At 36.7% G+C, this 15,125-nt stretch overlaps 1 protein-coding gene across 2 annotated transcripts in view; it reads left to right on the top strand.

Moving 5' to 3' along the window:
* The window catches only part of LOC149790590 (MPN domain-containing protein-like), an 82,186-nt gene that overhangs the window by 39,852 nt on the left and 27,209 nt on the right, over positions 1–15,125 (top strand). For both annotated transcript variants that reach the window (XM_089972684.1, XM_089972683.1), the window contains exon 11: positions 3,084–3,252. In XM_089972684.1, the coding sequence (XP_089828810.1) occupies positions 3,084–3,252 (169 nt within the window). The remainder of the gene's footprint in view (positions 1–3,083; positions 3,253–15,125) is intronic.

Here is a 15,125-nt window from a genome sequence, read left to right as displayed (position 1 = left end):
AATGGGTTATTCGCTCAGCTCACATTAACCCCTGGACGTTTTTATCATTATTCACTCAGCTTATTAGCACATTAACCCCTGGTTGTTTTTGTTGTTTGCGTCTGAAATTTTAGTAGGAAACACATTTTGAAAGCTATTTTTTAATATATCCATAAACACCAACTTCCAGGTTATCTTTCAATAATATACTGCCTAGTTGTGTTAGAAACATTGTTTTTCATTGGCTATTTGGCTCATGCATAAGCAGAAGTGTAAAAGTTGGAGTTCTTTTTGTGTTTTTTATTTTTTGTTTTCTTGCTTAAAGGACCCATTATTTTCATATCGAGACCACTCTTTATTCCAAATGCCCATTTTATCCTACTTTTTGCAAAGGTTCATCTGTTTGCAGTTCATACTGGTTTGCCTTAGATCTGAGACCAAAACCAAAAAGTCTCAAATCCGGGCACAAAATCGAATTACAACCATGGCGAATTTTGGGTAGAAAAAAATTGGGTCCAGAAAATGAGGTTTTACCCTCTGTATTTTGTGGCACAACTGGAAATTCCCAATTATTTGGCATCATTGTAGAGCTACATCTGTCTGCCTTTCTATAATGCCACCCACTTTAGTGTATCATACATGACCTTGACGCTACATAGCTCAGCAGTAGGCTACTACCTCCTGCCCTGTAAAGTCGTCGCTAGGGGTTAATGTGTTAAGAAATAATCCCAGCTCCAGATAATTGTTTTTCCAGCTCATGAGGTTAGAGTAGTTGCCACAAGTATAACATTTCATCAGAACAGTTGTCTTACCATATTATTTTTTGTTGGATGGAGATCAGAGTTGACATTCTCAAGGTTTCTATCTAAGAGATCTTCATCTCAACTCGATCTGGTAGGATCTATAGTTGTGGCCTCTCAGGTCACCTTTCTGGGTTGTTCAATAGATATAGCTTCATGATTTCTGAATGATTTGCAGGAGGGAAGTTTTTCCCTTTTTGAAGCTGCTCCCATACAGATAGTCTTCTCCATCTGGGTTATATAGAAACTGTCTAACACCGGTTATGTGGAAACTGTCTAACATAGGTTATATAGAAACTAACATAGGTTATATAGAAACTGTCTAACATAGGTTATATAGAAACTGTCTAACATAGGTTATATAGAATCTGTCTAACATAGGTTATCTAGAATCTGTCTAACATAGGTTATATAGAAACTGTCTAACATAGGGCATCTTCCTCCACCTCTTACCTATTCTCCTTATGATTGGCTAATGTATTCAAATTATGTAACCCAAAGAAGAAACAAATGTTTCTAGTAAAATCTGTTTCTTAACAAATACTTACCCAAGCATAATACACATACTCCCTCCCAGCCTCCCTGTAGTTAACATCCATATAGAGTGTGCCTTCAACTCAAGTAGCAACTTAGATATGGGATTTGGCGCCAATCCTTCTACCCAGGGCAGATCACTCTCTCCAACCGTAGCCTAGATGGGCAGATAACTTGTAAGATTTTTGAAAAGTTTTTAACTTGGAGGGCTGAATTTGCAAAGTAATAGTAGTTCTCCTAAGGTATTTTGATTGGGTAAGTATTCACAAAGAAACATATTTTACCATAAATATTTAGTTTCATTCACATGTCAATATGTTATATAATGTAATGACCTATAATCAGAGACCACCAGTTTTGAAAGACACTTATTTCTTGAGCCCACCTTGACATTAGTTGGATGTACATATGACTTTTGGTGTTTATGGATCCATCCATTTCATCATCCATACATCTGTCCGTGTTATAGATAACTTCGGTGTTAAAGTTTTTGGTGTCAGTTAATGAGAGTCCTGTTATTTGGTACAGTGTTCCTCTCATGTTAAGACCAAAGGTTCCAGCCTAATAAATCTGTTTGAATGTAGAGGTGGTCGTATTATCAGACAAAGATATCAGTGATGAACATTGGGCAAAATTTTGTTAAATGGGAAATGGGATTATCATTAAGCATGGATTTAACAGCCAGTATGAACCTATCATTTAGCATGGACTTGTAATTCAGTATGGACTTACATGCAGCATGGGCCTATCATTCATAGTATGGACTTATCAAACAGTATGGACTTATTATTTATCATCGAATTAAATTCCAGCATTGACTTATGGAACAGTGTGGATTGATCATCCAGCATGGGTAGATCATGCAGCACAGATAAGTCATCTGGTATGGGTTGGTTATTTAGCAGGGATATCTCATCTGGCATGGGTTGGTTATATAGCACAGATATCATCTGGAATGGGTTGGTTATATAGCATGGATATCTCATCTGGAATGGGTTGGTTATATAGCATGCATATCTCATCTGGTATGGGTTGGTTATGTAGCATGGATATCTCATCTGAAATGGGTTGTTATATGGCATGGATATCTCATCTGGAATTTGTTGTTGTATAACACGGATATCTCATCTGGAATGGGTTGGTTATATAGCATGGATATCTCAACTGGTATGGGTTGGTAATATAGCATGGATAACTCATCTGGCATGGGTTGGTAATATAGCACTGATATCTCATCTGGTACTGGCCAATCATACATCATGGATTTATCATCTGGTATTGGTTGATCATAGACCTTGGATTTATAATCGGTCTGTGAGTACATCCTGATGCGTACAACAATTTACCTCAAGCTCAACTCAGCTTGCTGGTCATGACCAGCTTCTCTATATTTCAGTGAAACTTGTCATATAGAACACTTGCATGTAAAGGACATCTGCTTCTACAGGACAACATTAATTAACCTTTATTTAAAAATATAATTTGTAAATACTTATAACCCATTTTGTATAAAATGCTTCAGTCAGTGTCCTATATGAATAGGCATCACTGCAGTTGGATGCTAGACAAGATAACCCCTCCCTTCAGTATTAACCTGTCTCCAGAAGGGGATGAGAAGGGGTGGGAGTAGGGTCATACTATAAGTGATAATCACTCAAATGTTATTAATGCTATTTGCAAATATAGAATATGGTGATGAAAATGGGGTTGGGATGTGGGTGTTGATGATAAGAATTGTGATCATAGTGATGATAGTTGTTTCTTTTGTAGATTTGTCAAAGCATGAAGAGGATAGGCCAGACACTGGTGGGTTGGTATCATAGCCATCCTTACTGCCGACCAGAACCCTCCATTAAAGATGTGGATTGTCAGATGTCCTATCAGCTCAGGATGAAAGGGTCGGGGTCTACATATTTACCATCTGTTGGTATTATCATCTGTAAGTTATGCCATGTGATGTCAGGTTCTATGTACTTACCATCCATTGGTATTATGATTTGTAAGTTAGGCCATGTGATGTCGGGTTCTATGTACTTACCATCTGTTGGTATTATCATCTGTAAGTTATGCCATGTGATGTTGGGGTCTATATACCATCTGTTGGTATTATCATCTGTAAGTTAGGCCATGTGATGTCAGGTTCTATGTACTTACCATCCATTGGTATTATGATTTGTAAGTTAGGCCATGTGATGTCGGGTTCTATGTACTTACCATCTGTTGGTATTATCATCTGTAAGTTAGGCCATGTGATGTTGGGGTCTATATACCATCTGTTGGTATTATCATCTGTAAGTTAGGCCATGTGATGTCAGGTTCTATGTACTTGCCATCTATTGGTATTATCATCTGTAAGTTATGCCATGCGATGTAGGGCTCTATGTACTTACCATCCATTGGTATTATCATTTGTTAAGTTATGCAGTGTGATGTCAGGTCTACATACTTACCATCCATTGGTATTATCATCTGTAAGTTATGCCATGCAATGTCGGGGTCTACATACTTACCATCCATTGGTATTATCATCTGTAAGTTATGCCATGCAATGTCGGGGTCTACATACTTACCATCCATTGGTATTATCATCTGTAAGTTATGCCATGCAATGTCGGGGTCTACATACTTACCATCCATTGGTATTATCATCTGTAAGTTATGCCATGCAATGTCGGGGTCTACATACTTACCATCCATTGGTATTATCATCTGTAAGTTATGCCATGCAATGTCGGGGTCTACATACTTACCATCCATTGGTATTATCATCTGTAAGTTATGCCATGCAATGTCGGGGTCTACATACTTACCATCCATTGGTATTATCATCTGTAAGTTATGCCATGCAATGTCGGGGTCTACATACTTATCATCCATTGGTATTATCATTTGTAAGTTATGCCATGTAATGTCAGGTCTTCATACTTACCATCCATTGGTATTATCATCTGTAAGTTATGCAGTGTGATGTCAGGTCTACATACTTACCATCCATTGGTATTATCATCTGTAAGTTATGCCATGCAATGTCAGGGTCTACATACTTACCATCCATTGGTATTATCATCTGTAAGTTATGCAGTGTGATGTCAGGTCTACATACTTACCATCCATTGGTATTATCATCTGTAAGTTATGCCATGCAATGTCGGGGTCTACATACTTACCATCCATTGGTATTATCATCTGTAAGTTATGCAGTGTGATGTCAGGTCTACATACTTACCATCCATTGGTATTATCATCTGTAAGTTATGCAGTGTGATGTCAGGTCTACATACTTACCATCCATTGGTATTATCATCTGTAAGTTATGCCATGCAATGTCAGGGTCTACATACTTACCATCCATTGGTATTATCATCTGTAAGTTATGCAGTGTGATGTCAGGTCTACATACTTACCATCCATTGGTATTATCATCTGTAAGTTATGCCATGCAATGTCGGGGTCTACATACTTACCATCCATTGGTATTATCATCTGTAAGTTATGCAATGTGATGTCAGGTCTACATACTTACCATCCATTGGTATTATCATCTGTAAGTTATGCAATGTGATGTCAGGTCTACATACTTACCATCCATTGGTATTATCATCTGTAAGTTATGCAATGTGATGTCAGGTCTGCATACTTACCATCCATTGGTATTATCATTTGTACGTTATGCCATGCAATGTCAGGTCTGCATACTTACCATCCATTGGTATTATCATCTGTTAAGTTATGCAGTGTGATGTCAGGTCTGCATACTTACCATCCATTGGTATTATCATTTGTACGTTATGCCATGCAATGTCAGAGTCTACATACTTACCATCCATTGGTATTATCATCTGTACATTATGCCATGTGATATTGTGATTGATACTAAATACACCACTCCCTCGATAACTCGTGCCCTGATAACTCATGAACCCGCTTATAACGTGGGGTCAGGCATGGATCCCATTTTTTCAACCTGAAAATACCCCAAAAATTGGTCTCTATTTGTTGAAGTTGAAGAAAATCGCGATCCAAATTGGTAACGGAAACTTTGATGTATTGCTTGTCAAAAATGGTAGATTGGACCTGGAAATTTTAATTAACACTATGGAAAAATAGGTCATACAATGTTTTACATTTTCTTTCCAAACAACATTCCTAGTACACCGCAATTAATGATATGTAAGGAAATTTCAATCGATGAAAATGTCACGCTGAGTAGAGGCAGTACTTTAATAAATAAATACAAATTAAATAATTTTTTTATCTATTGAAATTTGTGTTCTAGTTCTATCATTCAGTTCCTTTTAAGTGTAATCTTCATAAATGCAATGTGTCCTCTTGTAATTAAGCGTAAAATGTGTCAATCTACCATAACAACTGTGTTTGCGAGCATTTCTCTGAGAACCTAAATAAGTGCCAACCGTGTTTTGGTAACTGACTTCCGGAAGTATTTGTTGTTACAGTATTGAATTAAAAGCTGGACTCCTTTGTTTTGTATTATCGTGTTAATTATGTCTTTTGAATCAAATAAAGAAGGTGGAATAAAAGAAAAGTTAAAAGGCTAAAAAATCCTACAAACTTAAAACCTAGTGGCCCCGGTCATATTTCAGGTGAACTCACTTCATTTGATCAATCGAGCACTTATAAATGTTGTTGTGTATGTAACATAAACTACCTTAAATTAACCAACTCTTTCATAACTGTGATCAAAGATAACAAGGCAGCCAAGCGAAATGAATACTTCTTAAAATAAAGAGCTTGATTTCACAGATACAGACCACTGCGGGCAAGCAAGTTTCAGAGAATTCTTGAACTGGCACTTAAGAGATATCCTCAAAGATGATAAGAAGTTTCATTATTACCACCATTGAAATCATGACATCAATATTGTACTAATTGAACAATAAAAAAAATTGAGTTTCGACGCAGACGATTTTCTCATGAAATAAATGTCACATGTTTTTGAAAAAAAAGGAAACTTGTTAGGTGGTGTATCAACAGTTAGTCTAGTTCCCTGCTATGTGGACATCCTATTTAGCAGGATAATATTAAAAACACTACAGGAACCAGACTAATCAAGAAAACACAAAGTAGTGATATAATACACAGATATTTTCGCGTACACGTGATGGTTGTTGAAACCAGTTGGAACGTTCTTTCGTATATTGGAAATTTTGAAAATAAATGTTATTTAAATAGAATAATGAACAAATTCATTAGAAAATGCACATTATTAAAAATTATTACCGACATGATTGTAAACAGCCCAGTTCCCTAACGCCACTCCCACCACGGTTTTCTTGATGTCAAAGCAATTTTTTTCAATTTTTGGAGGTCCCTTGGTACCTTGCACCTCGCTTATAGTGCGGTCTATGTTTGTGTACCCCGTTGGGTGCGAGTTATCGAGGGAGAGGTGTATCCTACTGACTCAGAATGAAGGGAGATAACCTTTGAAGGAATTTAAATCCCTCCATGCCTAGTGTCCATTCTCTTTTACCAAAGTAACAAAATGTATACTCTAATTAAAATCAGTAACAGAGTTTAGATTCACTTGACTCTCGTTTCCAAGGGAAGCTACTCTGATTTAGGTAGAAGATTAAACCTGATAATAATCTTCATTGGACTTTTGGACTTTTTTTTTTAACGTAGCTTTTACAATTTTTCAGTCATATCACTACGATGTCTGCAGTGTGGCAGCTTATAGTGATGTCTAGCACTGGGGCATCATGCCGCAGACATGTAGCATGATGTCTCACCCAGTCACATTATCCTGACACCAGGCTGACCAGTCCTAACACTAACCTCTTAATGCTGAGCGCCAAGCGAGGCAACTGTTAGTATCATTTTTGTAAGTCTTTGGTATGACTCGGCTGGGGATCGAACCCACGACCTCCCACATCCGAGGCGGATGCTCTAACCACTAGGCCACCGTAGCGGTTATCTTCCTTGGAAGTTTCACTGTTGGTAATACAGTCAGACCCACTTATTTCGACCTTGGTTATCTCGAGAACCTGTGTATGTAGAACATTTTTGTCCAGTCCTGAAAAATCCTTTGTTATGCAAAGTCTCGGATGCGGGAGTTCGTGGGGTTCAATTCCTGGCCGAATCCTACCAAAGACTTACAAAAATGGTATTAACAGCCGCCTCACTTGGCTCTCAGCATTAAGAAGTTAGTGTTAGGACTGGACGGCCTGGTGTCAGGATAATGTCACTGGGTGGGACATCATGCTAAATGTCTGCTAGGCATCACTATAAACTTCCCCACTCAGACATCGTAGTGACATGACTGAAAAATTGTTAAAGCTATGTTAAAAATTCATATCACACACACGCACATTTTTAGTACTTCAGATACATAATCATTGTTATGAAATAGGTTTGACTTTGAAACAATGATATCTTGGGACCCGGTTATGTCAAGAATTGTTTTTACACCCCCTGATGTAATTGAGATAACAGGGTTGACTGTACTTCAAAACAATGGTAGAAAAAATGCTTAAAAGGACCATGAATAGCAATATCTTGTCTTTAGAAAGGACCATGAATAGCAATGTCTTGTCTTTAGAAAGGACCATGAATAGCAATGTCTTGTCTTTAGAAAAGACCAAGAATAACAATGTCTTGTCTTTAGAAAGGACCATGAATAACAATATCTTGTCTTTAGTAAGGACCATGAATAGCAATGTCTTGTCTTTAGTAAGGACCATGAATAGCAATGTCTTGTCTTTAGAAAGGACCATGCATAGCAATGTCTCATCTTTAGAAAGGACCATGAACATCAATGTGTTGTCTTTAGTAAGGACCACGAATAGCAATGTCTTGTCTTTAGTAAGGACCATGAATAGCAATGTCTCATCTTTAGAAAGGACCATGAATAGCAATGTCTCGTCTTTAGAAAGGACCATGAATAGCAATGTCTTGTCTTTAGAAAGGACCATGAAGAGCAATATCTTTAGAAAAGACCATGAATAACAATGTCTTGTTTTTAGAAAGGACCATGAATAACAATGTCTTGTCTTTAGTAAGGACCACAAATAGCAATGTCTTGTCTTTAGAAAGGGCCATGAATAGCAATGTCATGTCTTTAGAAAGGACCATGAATAGCAATGTCTTGTCTTTAGAAAGGACCATGAATAGCAATGTCTTGTCTTTAGTAAGGACCATGAATAGCAATGTCTTGTCTTTAGAAAGGACCACGAATAGCAATGTCTCATCTTTAGTAAGGACCATGAATAGCAATGTCTTGTCTTTAGAAAAGACCATGAATAGCAATGTCTTGTCTTTAGAAAGGACCATGAACATCAATGTCTTGTCTTTAGAATGCACCATGAATATTAATGTCTTGTCTTTAGAAAGGACCATGAATAGTAATGTCTTGTCTTTAGAAAGGACCACGAATAGCAATGTCTTGTCTTTAATAAGGACCATGAATAGCAATGTCTTGTCTTTAGAAAAGACCATGAATAGCAATGTCTTGTCTTTATCTTTTGGATCCCATTCACCTGATCTGATGCAAACAAATATCACATTGCTCCCTGCAATATTCTTGATAGTTTGGATATTGCAGTATGTCTATACATTTAACACTCCTTTCAGATGGACCATATACTGTTACCCATGTCTATTTTGATTGACCGGGACCAAAGAAATTTAAAAATAAAACATTAGTGTACGCTTTCTTATCTTGAATTAAGAAAGAGTTATGATACCTCAACTGACTCTGCAAATGCCGTGTTATGATAGCTCGATTGACTGTGCAAATGCTGTGTTATGATAACTCGATTTACTGTGCAAATGCAAATAGTTGACATTCTGCCTTCAAATTCTCAGTACACTTTTAAAGAAAAATCTGTTTGGCTTGAATCAATCGTTCATCAAACAGGTAACAACACTGGAAATTTTAACCATAAGATTCACTCAGTATTGATTTGTATTTGTACTGGAGGTGAAGGACTGTAAAAGTTTCAACAGAATTGATGATAATCAGTTGTAAAAATAAATATATTTTGTAGATCAGCTAAATGTCAGCCATGCAATTAACTTGATGTAAATTACATTACGTGTGAATGGTGCAGATACAATAATCTTGACAGATGAGGTTCACGGCAACTGTGCAGATACTCTCTCCCATTTATGGGGTTTTGCAGCCATGCTAAAACATCAGAGCCATTTTTATAAAATGTGCAGAAATCACAACTCAGATGATAATAAAAAATCCCCAAATACGTTCATGTCCCAGTGTGCTAATGGAACCACACTCACTCATAATGTAGACCTTGATATTCCATTGCATGGAACCACACTCATTCATAATGTAGACCCTGATATTCCATTGCATGGAACCACACTCACTCATAATGTAGACCCTGATATTCCATTGCATGGAACCACACTCACTCATAACATAGACCCTGATATTCCATTGCATGGAACCACACTCACTCATAACATAGACCCTGATATTCCATTGCATATTGCACTAGCAGATCTGGCTTTACACTGTTTCTAGTACCGTATATGAACGGCAACCGAAACATCATTTTTTGGTGATGTGGAGGTGGCCGTGGTAGTATGGGTGCTGGAACGTGCAGGCAGGCGATAGTTGTCTTATCTTGCATTCAGAGGTCCTAGGTTCGATACCAAGCAGAAACCCAATATGGAGCGAATTATTGATATGCTTGTTTAGCGGTAAGGTTGGAATAGTCCTAGTACTATTAGTGGTAATTAATGTCCTTACATTCGTCAACCATAGGGATCTTAATATACATCCTCGTAATAAAATATATATATTTATAAGTATATAGTCTTTAGAGTAATTCTCCTTAGTCCAGTGCTTGGAGTAATGCTACATTACTCCCTTATATAGATATAACCTAACTTTGCCAGTGCCAAGGTATCTTAGGACATATGATATATATATCTAAAGTTTCGAGAGTGTCTGCACGTTCTAGTACCGTATATGAATGGCAACCGAAACATCATTTTTTGGTGATGTGGAGGTGGCCATGGTAGTATGGGTGCTGGAACGTGCAGGCAGGCGATAGATGTCTTATCTCGCATTCAGAGGTCCTAGGTTCGATACCAAGCAGAAACGCAATATGGAGCGAATTATTGATGTGCTTGTTTAGCGGTAAGGTTGGAATAGTCCTAGTACTATTAGTGGTAATTAATGTCCTTACATTCGTCAACCATAGGGATCTTAATATACATCCTCGTAATAAAATATATATATTTATAAGTATATAGTCTTTAGAGTAATTCTCCTTAGGCCAGTGCTTGAAGTAATGCTACATTACTCCCTTATATAGATATATCATAACATAGACCCTGATATTCCATTGCATGGAACCACACTCACTCATAACGTAGACCCTGATATTCCATTGCATGGAACCACACTCACTCATAACATAGACCCTGATATTCCATTGCATATTGCACTAGCAGATCTGGCTTTACACTGTTTCTAGTACCGTATATGAACGGCAACCGAAACATCATTTTTTGGTGATGTGGAGGTGGCCGTGGTAGTATGGGTGCTGGAACGTGCAGGCAGGCGATAGTTGTCTTATCTCACATTCAGAGGTCCTAGGTTCGATACCAAGCAGAAACCCAATATGGAGCGAATTATTGATATGCTTGTTTAGCGGTAAGGTTGGAATAGTCCTAGTACTATTAGTGGTAATTAATGTCCTTACATTCGTCAACCATAGGGATCTTAATATACATCCTCGTAATAAAATATATATATTTATAAGTATATAGTCTTTAGAGTAATTCTCCTTAGTCCAGTGCTTGGAGTAATGCTACATTACTCCCTTATATAGATATATCATAACATAGACCCTGATATTCCATTGCATGGAACCACACTCACTCATAACGTAGACCCTGATATTCCATTGCATATTGCACTAGCAGATCTGGCTTTACACTGTTTCTTATGAATAATCGGCTCTAGAAACAGTGGAGACCCTGATGTGCTGCTGCATTATGCAGTGGCATGCCATGGTATATGTTGTTTGCTGGATATGACGTACATCTGAGCATAATGGTAATATCAGTGTGCTGAAGACGGGTCACTCATCCTGTACAAAAATCATTCACATCAACATTAGATATTTTTTATATCAGCTTTCAAAATTTTCTGGACTTAGTATAAATACTGAAAAGATTAATGCAGTTTGATTTGGAAATAGAACAGTAAATAAGATATGATTTAGAATATAAATTAGATTGAAATTGTTCCAGATTCATTTTTTTTCAATCAAATTTTTCTTTAGATTTACATAAAATTATAAAATTGCATTACATTACTAAAATTAGAAGAGTTATAGTTATACATTTTGATATTTAATTTGTAACATCACTCACCTTGGAAGACAAATGACAATTTGTTTGTTTCTACTGGTTCAAGTCCAGAAGATTGTGTGTGATCATGTTTCTTTGGCATCCATCTGTCCATTGTCTATTAGCAATAAAAATTTCCTTATCAATTAAGCTTCTAATCTACCTAGAGAAAGGTTATGAAACATCTCATACAATGTCATCCAGTCCTAAATTAACATAGTGGTTCTCAGACATACAGCACTGCTGCCATCTTGAAAATCTTGTTGTTACTTCTCATGAGCTATATCAAATTGGAATTTTCAGTGAATTGTATGACTTGTTGATTTCCCTAAATCAAAAATATGCCAACAGTCAACAAGGCTATCATAGTAGCCATCTTGAAAATCTTGTTATCAGTACTTCTGAATGTATGATTATCATCAAAGGGTTCACGCTAAAACATTTCTTATGACTTGCAGATAGTCTGGAGTGAAAATGATAGAAGTTTTAAATCCAATATGTCTGCCATGGAGGCCGTCATGAAAATCTTTGCTCAAACTACTTCTAAATGGATGGTCATATTGACATGGGTTTTTTTCTTCACTAAAAGACTAATTATGACACTGTTTGATGTTCCTAAATGAACATGGTGCCAATTTAACATCAACTCCTACTTTGGAATCAGCCTAGACTGGCTGCCAAATAAACTCCTATGACTTGTAAACAATCTGAAATGAAAATGGTGCCAGTCTGAAATCCAACATGGTAGCCAGTTTAAAATCTTCTTGTTTCTTCTTCAGAAATGTTGATCATATTGACACAGGAATTTTACTACAAGGCTTCATATGGTATGTAATTGGTCCTGAATAGAAATGGTGCTGGCATGAGCTCCCAATATGATCACTATGGTGTTATCATGAAAATTTCATACTGACTGCTACATCTGATAGGATTATTTTATTGACAATTGGATTGCCTTATAGCAATTCTGGCTGTAGTAGTTTGTCATTTCCTATGGCAGTGGTGATCTAACCTCCAGTATGGCTGCCAAGAGATGATCTAACTTCCAGTTTGGCTGCCAAGATATGGTCTAACCTCCAATATGGCTGCCAAGAGATGATCTAACTTCCAGTTTGGCTGCCAAGATATGGTCTAACCTCCAATATGGCTGCCAGTAGATGATCTAACTTCCAGTATGGCTGCCAAGATATGGTCTAACCTCCAATATGGCTGCCAAGAGAAGATCTAACTTCCAGTATGGCTGCCAAGAGATGATCTAACCTCCAATATGGCTGCCAAGAGATGATCTAACTTCCAGTATGGCTGCCAAGAGATGATCTAACCTCCAATATGGCTGCCAAGTTAAAATCCCCTTCTGACAGTGAGATTTTACTAAAACACCTCTAACAGGATGCAGTTGGTCCTGAATGAAACTGGTACAGATCTGACCATCAACATGTTAGTACTGTTATAACAGAAGTCACAAAATTGTGCTGCTTTATCTTTGGGTCAAGCCAAAGGTCATTGCTTATATTTTTGTACTTAGTTTCGCTTATGAGCACAGTGAGTTGTACATATGTAAAACTTAATTTGGTTTTTCAGTAAAGAAGTTGATAATAATAGTACTCTGACATTCCTTAACATTAACATGGTAATGATTTTTAATAAGATCCAATAAAATTAACTTGGGAATACAGTTTTTGATAAGATTCCATAAAATTAACTTGGGAATACAGTTTTTGATAAGATTCCATAGAATTAACTTGGGAATACTGATTTAATAAGATCCGATAAAATTAACTTGGGAGTACACTTTTTAATAAGATTCCATAACATTGAGATTACAGTTTTTAATAACTTTACAAAGAAATAACTAGGGACATTCAGTTTTCAATAAGACTCTATAAAATTAACTTGGGAATAAAGTTTTTGAATAAAATAAAATTAACTTTGGAATACAGTTTTTAATAAGTTTTCTTCTGAATCCCTAGATTTTGCCATATTTGAGTTAAATATAAAATTCTTTGGTGTTTTTCTTAAATAAATATAATTCAAAAAAAAATTGTCTTGATTCAGATTTCTGACATATGATTCTAAATGAAAATTTGTTTTGATTGCTTCTGTTGTAGACACAAATGAGTTCCTTTTTTTCAGTATTGACTTATTTAGCCGATTTATTATATGTCTTGTAAAATTTTGGATTTGTGTCTGATTTGCTTTCTATGACCTGTACTCCTCATTCATAGTGAAGTCTCAAGATTTAAAGTTTTTCTCTTAATACAAATTGATATTTTTACATAGGTAAAGGTCCAGGCAAAGCACAATTCCTAAAACAATGTACAGGTAAAGGTCCAGAAAAAGCACAATTCCTAACACAATGTACAGTAATACCTCGTGCATTCGCGTTTCTGGATTCGCGAATTCATGGATTCGTGAAATTTTCATTGGTACCCTCTACGTACATGTTTTCTTTATTTTATTGAATTGTACCTTTGTTATATGACTTCTGTGACATATGAAGTTTACCTAGTTTAGCTTCCTGACAATGACAAAGAAAACGTCAGTCATTAAGTTTACAGTCCCATTCGTTACTTGGTTTTACCTTACTGTGAGTGCAAAAGAAAACGGCAGCCAATGAATTAGTATAGGGGTAATATTAGTATACATGTACCGTATTGTAAATGTGCTAGTGTGGCAAATACCCATTAGGCGATTCTGTACTCTATTTTTACGTCAACCATTTATTTCTCTTTTTAAGGGTAATGTATTAAGCTAACTTTTAAATGAAATTAAAGTGCTTTGGGAGCATGATTTGGGTCATATTTAGGGTTTAAACTCTAGAAATAAGCATTTATTAGCATTTTTAGTGACTCGTACCAAACATTCGCGATTCCTCCTGATCCGCGACTGGTTCTGGAACCTAACCTCGCGAATGTTTGAGGTATTACTGTACAGGTAAAGGTCCAGGCAAAGCACAGTTCCTAAAACAATGTACAGGTAAAGTCCCAGGCAAAGCACAGTTCCTAAAACAATGTAAAGGTCCAGGCAAAGCACAATTCCTAAAACAATGTACAGGTAAAGTCCCAGGCAAAGCACAGTTCCTTAAACAATGTACAGGTAAAGGTCCAGGCAAAGCACAGTTCCAAAAACAATGTATAGGTAAAGTCCCAGGCAAAGCACAATTCCTAAAACAATGTACAGGTAAAGTCCCAGGCAAAGCACAGTTCCTAAAACAATGTACATTTAAAGGTCTAGGCAATGCACAGTTCCTAAAACAACGTACACCTCTCCCTTGATAACTTGTGCACAACAGGGTCCACAAACATTGATGACACTATAAGCAAGGGTGCAATTTACCAAGGGACCTCCAAAAATTGAAAAAAGTCTGCTTAAACATGGAGAAAAACGTGAGGGGCGAAGTTAGGGGACTTGGCTGTTTAATGACTGAATCCTTGTTTTACAATCATGTCCATAATAATTATTAATAACACT

Source organism: Sinohyriopsis cumingii, chromosome 10, assembly GCF_028554795.1.
Source record: "Sinohyriopsis cumingii isolate HCF-2022 chromosome 10, ASM2855479v2, whole genome shotgun sequence".
Taxonomy (NCBI): Eukaryota; Metazoa; Mollusca; class Bivalvia; order Unionida; family Unionidae; genus Sinohyriopsis; species Sinohyriopsis cumingii.
This window is presented reverse-complemented; position numbering and strand designations above follow the sequence as displayed.